Source organism: Poeciliopsis prolifica, unplaced genomic scaffold (assembly GCF_027474105.1).
Source record: "Poeciliopsis prolifica strain line A6 unplaced genomic scaffold, Auburn_PproV2 SCAFFOLD010, whole genome shotgun sequence".
Taxonomy (NCBI): Eukaryota; Metazoa; Chordata; class Actinopteri; order Cyprinodontiformes; family Poeciliidae; genus Poeciliopsis; species Poeciliopsis prolifica.
In genome coordinates this window covers 4,183,531-4,202,457 of record NW_026562385.1, presented here as the reverse complement: position 1 = coordinate 4,202,457, position 18,927 = coordinate 4,183,531, and the positions used below count along the sequence as shown (strand labels likewise).

At 41.8% G+C, this 18,927-nt stretch overlaps 1 protein-coding gene across 3 annotated transcripts in view; it reads right to left on the bottom strand.

The window, feature by feature from the left end:
- Positions 1-211: 211 nt before the first annotated feature.
- Positions 212-18,927, bottom strand: part of cep112 (centrosomal protein 112) — a 105,245-nt gene continuing 86,529 nt past the window's right edge. For all 3 annotated transcript variants that reach the window (XM_055035640.1, XM_055035642.1, XM_055035641.1), the window contains 4 exons: positions 10,991-11,080; positions 4,245-4,346; positions 1,248-1,312; positions 212-492 (listed from right to left, as the gene is read on the bottom strand). In XM_055035640.1, coding sequence (XP_054891615.1) covers positions 489-492; positions 1,248-1,312; positions 4,245-4,346; positions 10,991-11,080 — 261 coding nt within the window. In that variant the 3' untranslated portion in view covers positions 212-488. The remainder of the gene's footprint in view (positions 493-1,247; positions 1,313-4,244; positions 4,347-10,990; positions 11,081-18,927) is intronic.

The window sequence follows — 18,927 nt, the reverse complement described above, 5'->3', positions numbered from 1 at the left end:
GCCGGAGACACGGTGTCAAATAATGACCGGGGGGGGGGGTGGCAATGGGAATTCAAGGACTCTTGCTGTAGCCTAATGTTGGTTAACGTACACAGTGTGGTGAAAGAGAACAGCAAGACTTCCTCGGATGGAGGGACTGATTAAAGACGATGAAAAAACCACCAAGGGATGGGGAAAAAAAAAAAAAAACCCAGTCAAAATAAAACAAAACAAGGAGAGACAAAGTCTTTTATTACAAATGATAAATTTATAAAAATATGAACATTTTCATGAGAAAGTCAGGCAGCTGATAAAAAAGACACAGAAATGAACACTTTAGCTGGATGAGGACATCAAAATGCTTCATTTAATCAATGTTAAACTAAAATGAGATAAACGAACTTCAGAATGACCGGTCCGGTGGAGTGAAGGATGAGACGGAACGACAATGCTCACGTCTGTTGGCCGGCATCGTCCTTCATGTCCTGGAGGGTCTGAGCTTCATGCGGTTACCTGTGTGAAGAAAAGAATATAAAAGAAGCGTTACTGCTGAAGAAAATCAAAATGGAAACAAATGCCTCAGAATGAGCAAAGTGGCACGTTTTCCTCTTCTTACTTTGACAGCACACATCCAAACGGGCCAAAAGGACACAATGACTTGCAAAAGGATTTGAATAACTTGAAATGTTGTTGCCTTTTATCACGTTACAACCACAAACTTCAGTGCGACTGATTAGTTTTTTATTTTTTTGCGACAGAGCCACAAAGAGGAGCAACATAATTATGAAGTGGGAGGAAAATGAAAGCTTTCAATGCCAATCACAATGAGTGGCATAAAGCTGAGAGTGGGCGTCTCGCGCATTATGAGCGAAGCAGCATCATGCTGTGCGGATGCAACTCTGTGTGCCGCCATAAAAGGAAAGTACTCAGCTTCAAAAGGTGTTCCCCATCTGGAAAAGTTATAATTAAAAAAACCATTAGGATATCAGCTGCATTTTGTTTTGACTAGTGTTAATACAATTTTTTTTTTTTTCCGTTTTCTTCTTCTGTGAACATACTGGTATCATCTCCTCTTATGATGCTGTGGTGAAGTGCAGCATGTGCTCCAGGTAGCGAGGCGACTTTGGTAAGATGGTGTGTATCCTCATTTTAGACCTTCTTACCTCTTCGATGCATCGTCAGGAAACAAATCCCTTCTTATAGAAAAGAGTGAAACAGAGTAAGATACTCTATAAATCTATAAGCAAAGTTGTAAACAAACACTATACCTCCTGTTGCGGCAGGCATCCAGGTCTTCCTGCAGCAAAGAGGCCGTCTTCTGGAGGAAGCCGACCTACAGCACACACACACACACACACACACACACACACACACACCACACACACACACACACACACACACACACACACACACACACACACACACACACACACACACACACACACACACACACACGATGTAAAACATGGCGCAGCGAAATGATGCTGGAAATAACTGTGGGTGTAAACAGAAAGGAGGAAGCAGGAGACCGGTTGGTGTGAGTTAGGTTGTGCTTGTGGCTGGTGTTGGGTGGCACAACAGAGGAGAGTGAAAGAAAAGGCTGCTTGTTAAGTCCAGGGGTCAAGACAGCCGGGGCCGAGGGGTCAGGAGATCAGGGCAGCAGGGTTAAGGCACACTGGGACAACAGGGCACATTATGGGCCAGAGTTTGGACGCTGTGAGTGGAGGCAGCACAGCTCTTTTGTTTGGCTACAAATTGTAAGTTTATTTATGAAGTGCTGCTTTTGGCTGGAGTGAAAATAAACCCCCATCTACATTTACTTGGCATCCAGTGCCTGGCAGAATAATCACAGCTCCAGAAGAATCCGTATTGTTCTGGGACTAGCATACTGGAGCCCAGGGTGCATTCCTTTCTGTGGGGGAGACCTCAGCTCCAATTCTAGCGTTTCATTTAAAATATATGCAAAACTCTACCAAAATGTGGTTGCAATCCTCGTGAGGAACAAAAAAAAACCCCTCTCTGTGCCTAATTTTTTTTTCTCCCTCTATTCAAAAACAATCCATGTTAATGTGTAAGAACCCGAAACGCTGTCAATGAGACGAGAGGCCGCTCTGGTCACGGATTACATTTTATAAACATTTCTGATCACAGTGCTGTGGTCTGTGTGCTGAAATGAGATCCAGGGAGATGTATTTAAACAAGGGAGGGTTGAACATGAGCCCTTTTTACCCTGAAAGCTCTTATTAACAAAATTATTTACAGTGTAAACGCCGAGAAGGGATCCGCAGGTTAAACTAGCTCAGTGCTCTCAAAAAAATAACTATAGAAAAGGGCGAGATTTCACTTCAGTTATAGCTTTGCGCAAATACTTTTATCTCCAAAATCCCTCTCTTTGATAAAAAATATATACATATATATTCAGGAGGTTTTATTACCAGTTTATCTCTCCGTTACATACAAAGTGTTAACTATTTGGTCCCAACATTCTTCCATTTTGGACCGATAACTATTGCCATAGTAGCGTAATTCCTCATGCCGGTCTAGTGTCTTGCTGAATGGTGGTGATTTATGATCACAAAAAATCCTCAAATTGAATGAATAGCAGAAAATAAATGACACGATTATCAGACAAATTTATATTGCACCTACATTCTAATTAATTGTGGTTCAAATCCATATTTTTTCAGTCAACCTACAGAAAAACTTACGTCACACTCGAAACATCTCATCAAGTCTGAATCTATTCATAGACGATTATAATGGGGCTTGAAAACAAAAGTTAGACTGTTTATGTCAGCATCACTGCGAACTTTGTAAACGCTTGTCACAACTTTTTATTCTGCAAAATGTAGTGTGTATGAACACTTCACAGCCCTTCCAAGCTGATCTCTGATCAGTACAGGCGGTGCTGCGAGAAGCAGAAGACGCAGCGGTTATAGCGGGATTTCATAACGCTCCCTGATGACGTTAAAACACCAGCGGTGTTTAAGAACTGAGCTGGAGCTTGTGTTAAAGTATTCAGCAGACAATTGCAGCTTCATACGACACATTTACCTACTTTACTACCCACTGACTGCTGATGTAATAAACAGCAGGAAGACAAGAGATGGTGATCTTGTCTAATCTGACTTTATTTTTTATAGATCTTTGTCTTTAGACATTTTTTTTTCTTAGGCATTGCTTGCCTCATACTTGACTTTATTGAGCCGTAGTTTGACAGGAGAGAGTAGAGGACATGGTGCGCCTGCTCTGCAAACAGAGCTACTCGGCGCTTCAACTCTGGAGTTTTAAACCTGACAGAAGGACAAGATTAAACTGAATCTTTAGATTCGAAAACATTTGACAAAACTTATTTTGTTCCCACTTCTTTAGTTTAATCTAACTCGTATTGTTACACAAGCAACATGAGCCATCAAGAGGAGGGGAGAGTCCATACAAGTGGCCAAATATATGATTAGAGATATTTTCTGCCGGGCCCGTGCTGGATTCGTTTTCCTTTTTCCTTAAGATGATTCTGCTCATCTGTTATAAGTGAACTTTTAGGGGCCAGACACATATTCCTTAATCCTCAGATATCTACAATCCTGATTTATTAAAGCCCACACTAGCCAAACAATATGATGAGAGAAAAAGGCTTCCAGAAACCCTGGAGATCAAGACCATCTTAAATAACTATAAGGAACTGTACTGCACTGGCAAGCAAGAACATAAAACTTGCAGGGCTTTAAATCTCTGCACAGTACTTTACGTTTCATAAATTTATAATGTATGAATTTATTAGACCTATTTTTCAGACAAATCCAGCTTCCAGCAATGAAAGAACATACTGGTAACACAAATAACAGAATGTACTGATAGGTAAAGTTTTCTTTTAAACACCGTTGAAAGACAGTGTTAAAAATATGGATAAAGCAAGCTATAAATTAGGGCACGTTGTGCACATATAATGATTCCATAATCAAGCATAAACAGAAAAAACATGGACCTGTCACCCAGTTAAAATATTTAGCGAATAAAAACTAGAGAAACAAAGGTCTCAAGATATTAGAGCTAAACTTCTACAATAAAAAAAGTCGAATAAATGAATAAAAATTTTTTAACTTAAAGCAACTGATCTCCTCCAAAGTGCTATTGCTAGAGAAAGTGATCAATGCGTGAAAGCAGACATTAAAAAAGCAGAATGCCTGTTAAAATAATAATACAAATAATAATAATGAATCATTCCTGTACTTTAGCTTCTATTTATTTTCACCAAATGTTCTCACCTGAGCTTTCAGGGAGGTGATGGTGTCTTCCAGCTCCTTCCTGAGATCCGCCGGCATCAGACCTTTGATCTTCTCCTCATACTCTTGATGCACCATTGTCACCTGGGAAGAGAGATCCTGTTACATCAAACGCCATCAAATCCCAGACCAACATGGTCACATGGCGATCGACAGATGCAGCTGAACAAGGGCATCTCAGTAACTTAGAATATCCCTGAAAAGTTCAGTCATTTCAGCAATTCAGTTCCTTAGGTGAAGCTCAGATTTTATAGATTTATCACACATTTAAGCATTCACTTAGGCAAAATGTCATGGAGACATCATAATAATATATAAAAATGAAAAAAGAAAAAGTTCAATTCAACATGTCAGCCTACTGAAAGACATGTCAGTGTGGATTTCCTTAGTTTTTCCTTCCACTTAACCTTTCATTAATATGCAGGTAAAAGCCTACTATGTCTTCTGCTGGAAAAACTTTTTTTGTGGACTGTTTGCAGGACAACTGTTAGATCAGCAGTGTCTTTTGTGACTGTGAGGAACATAATACTGGCATGTCATAGCATTCCTGCTTTTAAAACAACAGCAAATTAATCAGTGTTATGGAACACAAACATTTTTCAAAAACAATCACGTTTGTCTTTGCCGCAAAACATAATCAGGAAAATTAGCCGAAATAAACAAATGATATGACATCTGTTTATATAGATAGGACACGCTCTCCGCGCGTCATATCTACACAAGTCTCAGTTTGTGAAATGAATCCCTGAAGCCCAAAACATTTTGACGATATTCTACTCTACAGAGATGCATCTGTGCATCATTAATCTGAGAATGTCCCTGCTGAGTAAGTGTTTCTGCATGTCTTTGACTCCGAGGCACTGTAAGCCAAGTAGCAGCTGACACACACACGCACACGCGCACACACACACACACACACACACACACACACACACACACACACACACACACACACACACACACACACACACACACACACACACACACACAGTGTGAGGGTATCCCCTCTTTATTCATGCCTCAGAGTTCCCTCGCTTTTCACAGCTCCTTCACATCTCCACAGGGGGTCCGGCGGCGTTGGCATGACTCGGCTCTGCACGACACCCCCCTACTGGTTGTTGGCCACTACAGCTGTATCCGACACAAAGCACTGACGGGGGTTTGGAAGAGGATGGATCGCATTAAACCCAGCAGCAGCAGCAGCAGCAGCTCAATAGCCAGCGAGCTATCTCCACTGGGGAGGACGGGAGGAAGTCTGTCTGGGGCTAAATTACACTCTGCTAAACCAGAGTCTGATTATAGAAGTTGAAAAGGGTTTGGTTAGTGCAACCCCCACTTTCTACCCGCAAACACACATGAATGGAGGCGCTCGTACACACGCTGCAGACATGCGAGCACAAACTGAGCTTTTTACGGTACTGTAAAAAGAGTTTATGGCATTCAGAAGAGCCGCTGAATCAATTAATTCAGAGCTCGACGAGCGCTTTAGCAGAGCTCAAAGCGTTAACGGGAGTGGGGGACACAACAGTTTTTATCCACATATTTCAAGGTGTAACCAGGGGGAGAGAGTCTGTGTGTGGCAGAGCCAGAGTCCAGCCAGAGTCCAATCTGCTCTTTCAAATGATGAGAGCGCGAATGAAGTGATGGGGGAGGGCTTAAAGAAGAAGAAGAAAAGATCTGCTCCCCTAAAATAATCTTCCTGTTGTGGATTTAACTGATTGTTCTGGCTTTGGCTAATTAATCTTCCTGGGCACAATGAAAAGGATTGGGGAAGCACTTCAAAGCAACCCTCAGCATAAATGATCCCTACATGAGGCAGCTCACTTTGTCTCGGCACAGTGTGCAGCAGATTAGTCTGGCACAACTTCGCCAATTTCTCCAGCCTCCTTCCAAACCTATTCATTTGAAAGTGTTGGAGCAATTACAGTGGGTTAGGAATCCATCAGTTTAGAAAAATATGTTATTTTCCCCCTGTTGTGTGAGAACGGTTTTGAGGACGGTTTAAAAAAGTGATCTTTTTAAACAGGTTGCAAAACAAAAACAGGTTGTAGAAGCTTTAATTTCAATGTCCTGAAGACGTCTATCTCTATCTATAGCCCCTTCTGTAGTCATAACAGAACGGCAGGCCAAGACAAAACACACTTCGCTGCTTCAGACCGAAGCAATAAACAATGGTTGAATAAACACATCCCTTACCAACCGCTTTGAATGCAAGTCTCAGATTCTTCAAAAGCCAAGCTCCTTAGTTTTGCATTCTTGATTCGTGTATGGTGCCGCCGCCGCCGCGGCAATGAGAGGTCCGCTCAAGCTAAATTATAAGCTCTCTTGTGGCAACGCTGTCTCCATCGTCTGTCCCATACATACATTGGAAAGGGAGAGCCAACAGCAGCATATCCTGAAAAACTTCAACAGAGCTGCAGGGGAAACTGGTAACCTTGTATTACCCTGCGAATATATTCGGACACCTTGTTTTCTCTCCTTTTCTCACTTTATGACATAAAGGATTTCTAAAGGATGCATGGTTTGATTAAAAAATAACAAAAATAAAATAAAAAAGTAGTAGTTAGTGACTCCAACATCAATATGCTTTGATCTAAACCATTTCATTAAAGCTCAGGCTGTATATTTAGAGCTGTTGTCCTGCTGGAAGCTGAAGCTCCGACAGCTTTACTTCCTGTTTTTGTTGCCTTCATTTTTCTATCAGCTCTGCCTAGCTTGCCTGTTCCTGCAGAAGAAATATCCCCACAGCATGATGGTTACAGAGTTTGGTTTCTGCCAAATCTAGAGTTTTCTACATAGGTGAAAGGAGGAATTTAGGTCCTCCTCTATACTATTCCTACATGGCTTATTTTTTTTTTCTTGACACTTTTGCCTCCTTCAGAGTTACTATGGCTCTGTTGGCTGCTTCTCTGTTTAAAGTCCTTGTTCACAGTCAGCTTAGGGGAGTGCCCAGGTCTTTGTAGGTGTGTAACTGTGTCATACTCGGCAGGTTACAATTTGACAAACTGATCAATCTTCATGATGCTGTTTTTTGTTTATTACTGCTGAAAACCTGAGGCAGACAGCTCTACTGAAATTAAATGTAGTTTTTTATTTTGGGGAATCAAAGTGAAGGGAGTTGATTATAAATGCACACCACATTAAGATGAAAGAAAAAAAAACTGAAATGAAACAAGAAAAATTGAGCATTCTTTTACTTCTGTTAGTCAATCACATACAATCTCAATAAAACACATTGAAGTTTTGGAAGACCTCTCACATGTGCTCAGTGTTTGGTTATTGACAAAGTCCATCTATCTCAGAGTGTGTGGACGGAAGCAGCAGTCTTTATGATAACAATATCTCTGTTGTTTAAGCCTGACTGTGGCTAACGCACTTCGCCGTTTCTCTCGGTGGAATTAGAAATGCAAAACAGAAGCATCCGACTCCCCAAAAGACGACAGACTTGTTTTCTTAAAGACATTGTTCCTCCAGCTTTGCATTCTCTTCCAAGGGTCCTCCCTCTGCATCTTCCCTCTTCTTTCATGAAAACGCACAGTTTTTTTCCCCTCTCCCTTTCAACTTCTTTTTTTTTTTTTTTCACAGCAAAGGCATGTTTGTTTTCCCGACAGGCAGAAAGAGACATGCGATGACATCTGAGGGGGGAAAAGGCTTCTCACCAATTGGAGAAAAAGTGAGATGTCTTTGAACAACGCTGCTGATCAAACCCGTCACTAGGACTTGGTCACTGACAGACTTGGTCACTGACAGACTTGGTCACTGACAGACTCCAGATGTGAGCAGAAAGGAAAGAACGGAGAAAAGGAAAAGAGAGGGAGACACTGCAAACAACAACAAAAAAAAGTGTTCCACTATTTCAGCTTGTAATGAAAGACGACTTTGAATGTCTAAAGACACATCAGGTTTGATCTGTTAGATGCCTTTTTAAAAATGGGGTTCTGTTTGTTCCTGATGAGGTGCCGTTTTGAATACTGCGAGGAGCGGCAGTCATTCTCCCCTCCCAGTCATCTTAAAATGACAACATTTCATCTATATATAGTCCTCAGATTGTGGTTTTGACTCTCTCACGTTTAGCGCCGTCACATGGCATGGCTTCTGACAGCTGCCAGCAGAAAGGAACAAGCCCTAAACACTTTCAATGTTCAAATGAAGTTTGTCACGTCGCTGAAGAGGCTTGATGCATGCTAATGAAGCTGGTGTGTGCGCATGAAACAAATAGTGTGTGTGTGTGTGTGTGTGAGTGTGTGTAGAAGGGGGAACAATCATCTATTGTTCCCAGGTGACAAAACCATTGTCAGGAACAAGAGGATACATCAAAAATGCCAATGTTCGCAAAGTTTGCACTTCCACATCCCGAGTTGGAAGTCAGCGAGTTCATGAAAGAGCGATTTGGAATCAAAAACGCTTTGTTACAAGATGAAGGGGGGGAAACTGCTTTGAATGAGCCAGAGGTCTCTGAGGAGGATCCGACTCATTATGAAGGCAAAAATTCCTGACTTTTCCAGACTCAACTTCCCAGAGTTCCCAGTGGCTTACATTCACCTTAAAGTATTAAACACCAATATCCACTTTTGAATTATGTCTGGTATTCATACAGGCAGCAGGGTTTAAATATGGAAAGTGGACAAGGAGGAACAAGGGGAGAAATAAGGAAACAAGGAATATTAAGGTAGGACAAAAGCAAGAAAGGACACAAGGAAGAAAATAAAGGTAAGAAAAAAGAAAGGACATAAAAAAGGACACAAGAAATGAAAGATCAAAGGACAGATTGAAAGTTAGGATACAATAAAGGAAAGACAGAGGACAGAACCACGCATTGAGCTGATGAGATGCCGTTTTGGAGGCGAGGGCCTCTGTGAGTGCGGGGCCAGCAACATCTGTGTGAAGTCTGGGCAGGAAAGCTGCTTCAGCATGTGAGAGATCAGATTACAAAAAATACAAGAAACATCTTGGCAGATAAACAAGAGCAACATGTGAGTGAGGCGGAAAAGGCGAATCGGTGTGGCCTCAACTATTAATGTGCACGAACCGCAGAGGGCACAACTACCAACTGAGAAACATATACAGTAAGAGAGATTAGCACTACACACACAGCAAGCAATGTGCTTGCTCAAAGCCTTTTCTCTATTTATCTCTTAGCTGAAAGTCAGGAGGAGAAAATCTGTTCAGCGTGTTCAAGACCGTGTATCATGAGCTGTTGAGATCCTAAAATGGCTTTGTCACATTCTTCGTGTTGTTTACTCATCCTCTGTTTCAACATGCTTTCAACATACAGATGTTTGGCGCCAAAATGAAAGAACAACAAGAAATTCCAGTCTCCTGTATTTTACCTGACTCAATTTGTTAAAGGGACATTATTATGTAGTCAAATTTTTTGAGTCAACTTTTTTTTATATTGATGTTATAATGTTATTCCCTAGTCAAAAAAAAAAACAAAACATGCCTGGAGTGTTACCTTGATTATTTCAGGCATGTTTGAGAAAACCTTTAATCTCCCATGGCGTTCAACATGGGAGATTGGGTGGACCAAGCCACGTCTTTGAGGCGCAGCTCCTTCATGGAGCTGCAGTGTCAGAGTTTGCGCCTTACAGAGCAGATATCACCCACAACTTCCTCACTCAGCTCCTTCATACTTCATCATTTCAGGCCAGGCGCAATATGGCTGATTTTGTTTAATTTCTCTCCCCAAAAAAATGTGATAAAAAATTGAAAAAAATCAGATCAACAAAAAAAGGATGAATTAAAGAACATCTCAAGCCTGTTGCATGTGAAATATGTTAAAAATGACATAGATTTCTTAATCATACCGCACTACCATGTCTGTCACATAAAACTCTATTAAATTATACTAGATTACACTGTTTTAAAAAGTATAAAACGAGGTCCTAATCGCTTTGCGAGGCACTGTATGCAATAATTTAATTAAACTAAGACCACCTTGGAATAAAGAGCAAGCAGAATCCCCTGCAGCGCAGCAAGGTGGTGGATCAGTGACAAGTGGCTCCTGAAAACCGGTGACCCCCATCGACTCGATTTATGATGGCCCGACAGGGAGACGTGTGACGAGTGTGTGAAGTGTGTGCAAGGGTCAGTGGGCGGATCAGACGGAACACAGGAGAGCGAATGCCTTTGGTGAACATACCGTGGTACAAAGACCAACCTCCTGTGTGAGCACAGTCATTAGTTCTTTCTTCTCTGTGTGTGTCAAGGTCAAAAACATAGTCTGATTACAGGGCATTCTCCACAGCCACGGGGTGCATGTGTGTGCGTGTGCGCACCAGAGCTTCCCTTTTGAACACAGGCAGCGGTGGCATTCTTGGCCCTAGGCGCTGACTCTTGAGGCCAGATCTCAAGGAATTTGGGAAATGCGCAAGAAGCATATCGCTGACTCTGAACAGGAGAAGGAGAGACGGTAGGTGGAAGAGGGCAGAAGAGGAAAGCAGGCCAAGAATATTTTGTCTTTATTTTGCAGCCCCCTGGAGGACTGAGTCAGAATAGTAAATCAGAAAGAAGGAGATTGCAACATGAAGTGATGAAGCAGCAAAAGGTGTTATGGGACAGGATTTTACAAAGGCATGATCAAGAAGAATATAACGGTTGTGTTGCAAAAGGCTGAAGGTGAAGTTGAAAAAAAAAAGTGACACAATGATGACAGGAAGCTGCAAATTGTGCAGTAGAAAACAATGGGAAAGAAGAGATTGAGGGAAGAGGACAAACAAGTTCATTACCCTCTCTTCTGTCTCCAGCTCCTTGTTGAGCAGCTTCTTCTCGGCACTGTGCAGCTGTCTCCGCAGACTCTCCAGCTTTTCCTGCAGAGCCTGGGGACAAGAAGAGGCGTTCAAGTCGGCTGACAGACGCAAACCGAAAAACAGTTCTGCCTGGTTTAACATGTAAGTGACGCAAACTGGTAGACAGTGATCTGCAGTTTGATTTGAGCTGAGAGGAGAAGGTACGATGCAGCTAAATGAGAGGCCACAAGAGAATCACGAAATATGCAGATGAGACAGAAAACCAGAGGAGGAAAAGGGGATGCAGAATTTCTGTTTTTGCATGTGAAGTGAGAAAGCCGTGACATCAATCACGGAAGAACTTTTTCCACAAAGTACGAGCAGGGGGGAAATTCTTCGTAAAGAAAATGGTCAGATTATCATAGAAGATTTTGACAAAATAAAAACAAGTTCAGAGCGCATTTTCAAACAGGTCGGCTCTGATATTAAGGCGTGGTTTCAACACAGAACCAGATCTTTTCAGCACACTTCATCTTTGATTCGTCTGCATGGAAAACAGAGAGAACGATGAAGGGGCGAACACATGCAGAACAGCACAGCAGTGGGTTTCCACTTCCACACAAACACACACCTCTGACAAGTGAGCGAGGCTCTGGCAACAATCAATATCCGCGGCATCATCCCCACCGGAGCTGAGTGATTGAGCCAGGTGTTGGCTTGTTGACTCTCTGAGCAGAAGGAAACACAGTCCAAGTGATAGGCATGACCACCTGATCTGCGGCCCACTCAACTGACATAAATCACGCAGACTACAAAGCTCTAGGGCAAGAATGAGCTTCTGAGCAGTACCTCTGATACTCACTGACTGGTAAACAGCTGAAACTTTAGTCAGGCGTGTTATTATATGCAGTCAAACAAACAGGAGCTGAGTCTGGTGGAAAAATTCCCCTGACCTATTTACTCAGTATTTGTGAGATATAGGGACCTAAAAACATTTATCAATCTACATATCAAATTGTTCATATTTTAAGGTTTTTGGGGGGCAAACAGAAAGTCTAAACTGCCATAACATCAAGTTATGACAGGATTAGATTCTTAGCTTAAAAAAACCATCATGTCTACAATGTGAAATTGTGCTCCTATTTAAAACGGAAGCTCTTGAACCCTGACCTCTTAAGTGGTTTAGCTGTAATGAGTAAAGAGTAAGAAACATCTTAAAGGGGCAGTATTATATATTTTCCGGGCTCATAGCGCCTTTTCATATCGCAAACAAATAACTATGTTACCTTCAGTCGTTATAAAAATACTGTGTTTATCAAACATAACTTAAAAAGCAAAAAGACTTCACAGTTTGATGAATTGAAACTAGTCACTGTCTCTTTAAGAAGCTCGACTCTTTCCAAGTAAATATGGAAAAGGCGGTGCTCAGTGAGAGCAAGTGTTTAGGCATTGGCTACAATGGGTCCTCTTATGGTCCAAGAAGGATTTCTCAAGCATAGATGAAACTCCTGGTATGTTTATGAAGAGGGAATAGCAAAATAAGATGACATAAAGCCCAAGTCCACCCATATATATATATATAGACCCCTGTATTTTTATTAAAATGCTGTATTATCTTGAAATAAATTTTATTATTGAGCAATGCAAAAGTTAAATTGTGTAAGAAAACTAATTTATTCTGTAGGCAGAGTCTACATATAACAGTAGAGCCAGCAGGATAAGCGATGAAGATGAGAAAAATCAACCCTCCCCCCTTTCTGAACCTGCGCCTGATTTCCCGCACTGTGACGCAGAATGTCTGGTCCACTTTTTCTGGGAAGGACGGCTAAATAGAGGGCTTCACATGTGACGTACGCTTTCTTGTGGCATCTGAATTAGACGTGCTCAGAACACATCGGAGTTCACAAGTTCAACATTTCTCACATCATTAGCAGTATCATATGGGACGATTCTGCCGAACAACAGCAGCGCTTTGTGACTCAGAAAGAAAACGGCTTTGGAGTTATTTAGTCATTACTGGTGTCAGAGAGGATGGAGGGATGATGTTACATACTGCTAACAACAGGCAGCTCACTGAATCTAACAGACAGAGGCAGCAATACAGGAAAACAACACGTTTCTGAAGTCACAAACGCCTGCCCTGAGTTTGACTTTAATCAAGAGGAATCACATCTAAAGCAACATGACAGTGGGTTAACAAATTAAGGCTTCGATGAGTTTAATTCACGAGTTTCGATTTTGCTGGAGACTAATAAGGGGTGAAAACATACAGGTTCATACAACTGTTGACTCAAAAGGAAACAGGATCAGCATATTTTGAGGGATTTCTCCTCACAAACTCAACTCAGTTTCTTTGTTTTTGTAGGCCTTTAAAGGAAAGATTGTCTGCATGTTGACAACACTGAAACTTTTCGCAAGATATTTTGCTCAAAGAAAACCACTCTTGGTTTTACTCCTGACCACCTTCGGTCGAGTCCTCGAGGACGTGTGCAGACTGGTACAATTAATAACGTTTACTTTGCACAAGACTTTGCATTAAAAGTTAGTTTTGAGTGTAGGTGAGAAGCTTACATACGCTCATCCTATGACATATGGATATCCTGAGGGCAAGAAAAAATGGCAACAGGTAGCTTTCTCTCCTGATCTAGCAGGTGTTGTACTGTAAAGGTTCACCGTGTGTTGGACAAGAAGCCAATCAGCAATCTGGGATTTATTGACCATAGAGAAAAAGATGATTGTAAGGAAGCCAGGAAGAGGAGTAAATTGTGTTCTTTATGAAGGGATGAAGACAGAGAAGTGTGACAGGAATGAAAACCAGATTAGGGCATGTCAGAGAAAGTTATATGGAAATCTGAAATTGCAAAACAAGCCTTAGGAACATAAAGAGACATGTGACTGGATCAGAAGGGGGAATGAAAGTTAGAAAGGTGAAAACGAGAAGCATCAAGAATTTGAGGAGAGAAAAAAAATAGTGGGAGACGAAGGGGAAAGAGAAAAAGCATGTGGCTGGCTTGCAGAGGTTGGGTCAGCTGCGTACTCTTGCCTTGCAGTTTCACAGTCGGGAGGATTGAAGGTTTCGCTCTCTTTCTCTCTTCCCTCCCTCTCCATCAACAATTGGGCCTCAGCCTCTCTTTCATTCCAAACTTTCACCTCAAAAGGAGCAGCGGGGCACATGTGCACACAAGCACTGACAAACACTGCTTCGAGGGATTCATGCAGGTATAGGCACGCATCAATATTAACAGCACAAGTTCTAAAAATGCGAGCGCCGCGCTCAGTCAAATCAGCACGTGGTTATTGTGTGGCGCGCGCACACAGACGCACACAGACGCAGCAATGCCTGAGTCATTCTTTCCTGGGTGGTCCTCCTGCACAGATAAGGCAACCATGTTTCCCCAAGGGTGAAGCGAAAGCAACAGAGGGCAGGAGAAAACGGCAAAAGAAGAAAGAAGGGAGGGAACGGTGGGAGGAGGAAAAAAGGCCAGGGGCCTCTTTAAACTTGGTGTTTTGTTAGGAGCCAAGCTGCTCTTCATGTGCGGCGGGGGCCTTTCTATTTGCAGCGTGCTGTCAGAGGCTTCTCCCAAAGTCTGGATTAAAGAGATCCTCTAATGACACTGAAGCTGGACGACTTCAGACAGCAGCAAAAACCTCACATTGCACCGCCTCCAGCCAAGGACACACACACAGAGAAAAGCAAAAGATGAGGCAGATACACACAGACATACATATACAAAGCTGTAGAGCCCACACAGACACCAGCTTCAGTAGAACAAGGCTTTGTGTGCACATATGGCTACTGATCTAATAGTAAATAATAAAAGTGGTGCTAACCTCAAGGAGAGATGGATGGTCAGAGAGATGAGCACAGCCTCTCTTTTATCTGCCCTTTTATCAAAGGATTGTGGGGAAAGGTAAAGAAGAAAGAAGCAGTAGGAGGAGGTGGAAGAGGAAAAGTAGGAGGAGGAGAGGTCTCTCTCCTGAGGTGTTTGAGAAGAGAAACTTTTGCTTTTGCTTTGCTGTCTTGTCTGCCTGCGTGTAGTAATAAAAACATGTAGTTTAGCAAGTCGACCAGGACAGCCCCTCTGAAATGTAACTCCGATATTGGTGTGAATTGACTTGCCTTCGCAGCTCTTTGATGCTTTACAGCAGTTTTCCCGCTCACGAGTTGAGCGAGAATGTACACTGCGACGGCACCTGGAACCTTCCCGAAACCGCGAAACGCCAAACACACGCATGGCACAGCTACGGAGGCGTCTTTGGGAGCGCTGATGAAAGTGCTGAGACAATTGTGGTGCTAATGAAGACATGCTGCAAATGAGTTATGCCCACAGGGGGAACACGCTGTACTCTAACTTTCAGCTGCTGGGAGCTACGGTAGAAAGAGAATAGGAAACAACTCCAAAATATGTGCCATATGCCTGTTGTGTTTTTCCTGCTTATTTGTGTGTTGGCACTTATGAATATATTCTGTTTATCAAATGGTATATTGCTAAACAACTAAGTTCAGCTCAAGTTTCAAACATAACTGCATGTTTAAAAACTCCAGGTTAGTGACTAATTCATGTTTTTCATTCGCCAGAAGATGAAGGCCTCCATGAGCTGTTCCACTTCCCACGTTCCCTTGTAACGTCCTGGAATGTAATCCCTCCCTTACTTCCTCCCTCTTTGATATGAGGATCAAACATTCCACAGAACAGGAAAAGTAATCAATCAGCTGACGATGCAATGCACACGCGTTGAGTCGCACGCACATGAAAAAAACATTTGCAGAGAATTATTTTGCGTATGGGAAAAACGGACTGAGATTAGGGATACTGAATAAATATCTAATGGCTGATTGATCAGTTCAACTAAATTATTCAAAGTGAGTGAGCAAAACTAAAGGTTTTCAGTTCTCTATCCTTCAAAATCTAGTCCAGAGAGAGAAAGCGGCTACATTGCGCAGCTCTGCAGATAAAAAAAATTACTACAGAAGTGGCATAGCATGATGAGCCCAGTTATCACAGTTGGAGTTACCTTACCTAACAAGCTATTTCCACAATAAGTTTTATTACAAATAGAAAAAGTTAGGTGCTGTAATACGTTCACCTTCCTGTCCAACTCTCTATTGTAGCAATAAATGTGTGAGAAATTTCTAGAAGTTTCCCACTCCTAATTTGTTTGAGTCTTTTCTTCTTTGTAACAACTTTCACGGTAAAGAGAAGTTTTGTCAGGATTAGACTGTATCAATTATTATTAACCCATTTTTGTTTTCAAACAGCTGATCGTCAATCTGGAAGATCAAGTTTAAAATCACCCAATTCTAATCACTGTTAGGTTTGTTCATCACTCTGTTATATTCACTTTTTTGCTTTCATTGCAGTGTTTAAATTTTGGAGATGCCAAATTTGATAAGTTTCACAAAAAAACATAAAGCGTGTTAACTGAATGCTCAAAACCATATTTCAGGAGCTAGGTGGTCATTGTTGTGTCTGACTCTCCGCTTTTTCAGATGCAGCCAACATTTCCAACAAATCTGTACTGCAAGCAGTCCCAGCTGAACAACTTGTACTCTGTGTCTGTAAGGCTACAATGGACATGTAAGTGATGCAGGATGAGATTGTCTGCTGAAATAACCAAACACCTCTTGGTAGTAGACATTACCTTGGGTGATGTGTCTTCAAAATATCAGTACATGGCTCTGATGTACCTTCTTACCACCCCAGCAGCTGACTTTTACACCTTTCACTGTCTCAACTTTTGTACATACAAATTCTGAAGTCCAATTTATTTTAAGTTATGTTTGGTACATATATAGTTTTTTAACATAACTACTTGATTTGGCTATAAAATAGCACTTTGTGCCTGGAACATACATAATAATGTCCCTTTAACCGATCACCATCTGTGGCCATCTATATAGAAGTAGGTATTTTCACCATTTGCTGATCTCCAAAATATAAGTATCAGCCATGACTATCAGAAACATTTGTACTCATCCATTAAATGCTGTAGTTCATGATACAAATGAGTACATGAGACCAAAGAAGAGACTTTTGTGCATGATGCAATACTCTATGTTTGGAGACAGTGTAAGACAAAATATTAGTGCAAACCACTCTTACTAACTAACAGTCAAACATGATGGTGGAGGGCTGATAATTTGGGCATGTTTCAGCCAATAATTCAGTTTTCTTGAGTAAGAAAATAATGTTGGCCCAAACTGCATCATCAAACAAAAATGTTTGTTTGATGCAGCAAGTATTTGACATAAAGGCAAAAAAAGAAGAAAATAATCAATCTGTTCCAATGGCCCAGTCAAAGTTCAGACATTATTCTGATTGAAACACTGTGGTGAGAACTTAAGGAAGTTTTATAAAAACAAATGTCTATAAATCTTAATAGGCTGAAGCAATATAAAGAAGAGCGGGACAACATTCTTCCATGGCACGTGAAACAGACATGAAAGGTGATTCTGCAATCAGGGAGTGTGCTTTGTTATTCCCATGACTTTGCTAAAAGTAATGGGAACTTATCAGTTTGCCAATTTAAAGAACTACACCTTGTTAAATTGTAGTCTATCACATATGCTACAAAAAGAAATACAGGGAGATAGAAAGATGTTACAATTATAAATTTTATTGCCCTTAAAACATCAAAATGAATTGAACTACATGCATCTTCATATCCCCTGAAGTACTGTTCTACTTGTTCATATTTTGCAAGGTCATGATACATATGTAGACAAAATCTGTCAAACGCAGGGTAAACATGTGCAAAGCCACTAACCTCTCTTGCATTTTCTGTTGTAGTCCACATTAAATCAAGGGCATTTTCCATGACATACAGGCACACAACGCTTCACTAATGTGGTGAAATTCGCATAACAGCACTAAATATAAATTCACACTGTCACACATTTGTGCTCATTCACAAAAGCAAAAAAAAAACAAAGCCACAGAAACACAGATGGCTGAGAAACTTTAGTAAACAAGCGCTTGGCTCAAGGTTGACGCAAAGATCTCGCGGTTGTTTTGAAGGACGTGGATGCACTCTGGAATGGTGGGGGGAGCGGACAAATGCACGTTTGCGTACACAAAATGTTTGAAGCAGCTCTTTGCCTCTGCAGCAGGGAGGATCCAGCACACCTGTTCTTGATCCAGTGCTGCCATTCCTTCCCACAGGCAAAGTCATCCTTTCAACCCTCTCAGAAACTAATGCATATGTAACTACACAACTACAGATGAACTGCTACAAGTAGCCGCTGCGAAAGTGCGCATGTTTGTGTGGCTCAATGTGTACACACAGGACTCCCTGTTAATATTACGCATGCACAAAAGCCCCGCAACTAGTTCACAAAGACTACATCGACCGAGTCTGAAAAAGACCACACTGTGTAGTGCACAAGCAACAGCACACCTTATATATTCCCTCTCATCCTCAAACACAGGGAGACAATGGTCACTGTTGCATTATGTAACATGTCTACTGTCATTTCACCCAGAGGACCAGGACCTTCTCTTTGACTCGTTGCAGAAGTTGCTGCTGGATGTGCTGGGATCAAAAGTCTGTCTTCCTATGTGAGTGTGTGACACAGACTGTGTGAAGGTGTATGCTCAAGAATGCAACAGTGCCCAGAAAAGGGCACTAACTCAAAGGCCTGTTGTGTGAGAGACATAGACAGATAAAGACTTGAGAACCTGAGTTAGGAGAAAACTGGGGAGGCTGCATGTGGGCCCACAAAGACTGGGCTATACGTGGGAGCGCGTGCATATGTTTACGTGCGTGCATGGAAAAGATTCAGCAGGTAGAAAGACAGGAAGCACTGCTGTGGGGAGCAGGAACAGCGGTGCTGATCAAAGCCCAGGCGGGTGACACTATGGGCGGAGTGCCATTGTTTATTCACCAGCCACCTCTTCCTTTTGGCAGGATGAGGTGAGCGTGTGTGCTTGTGTGCA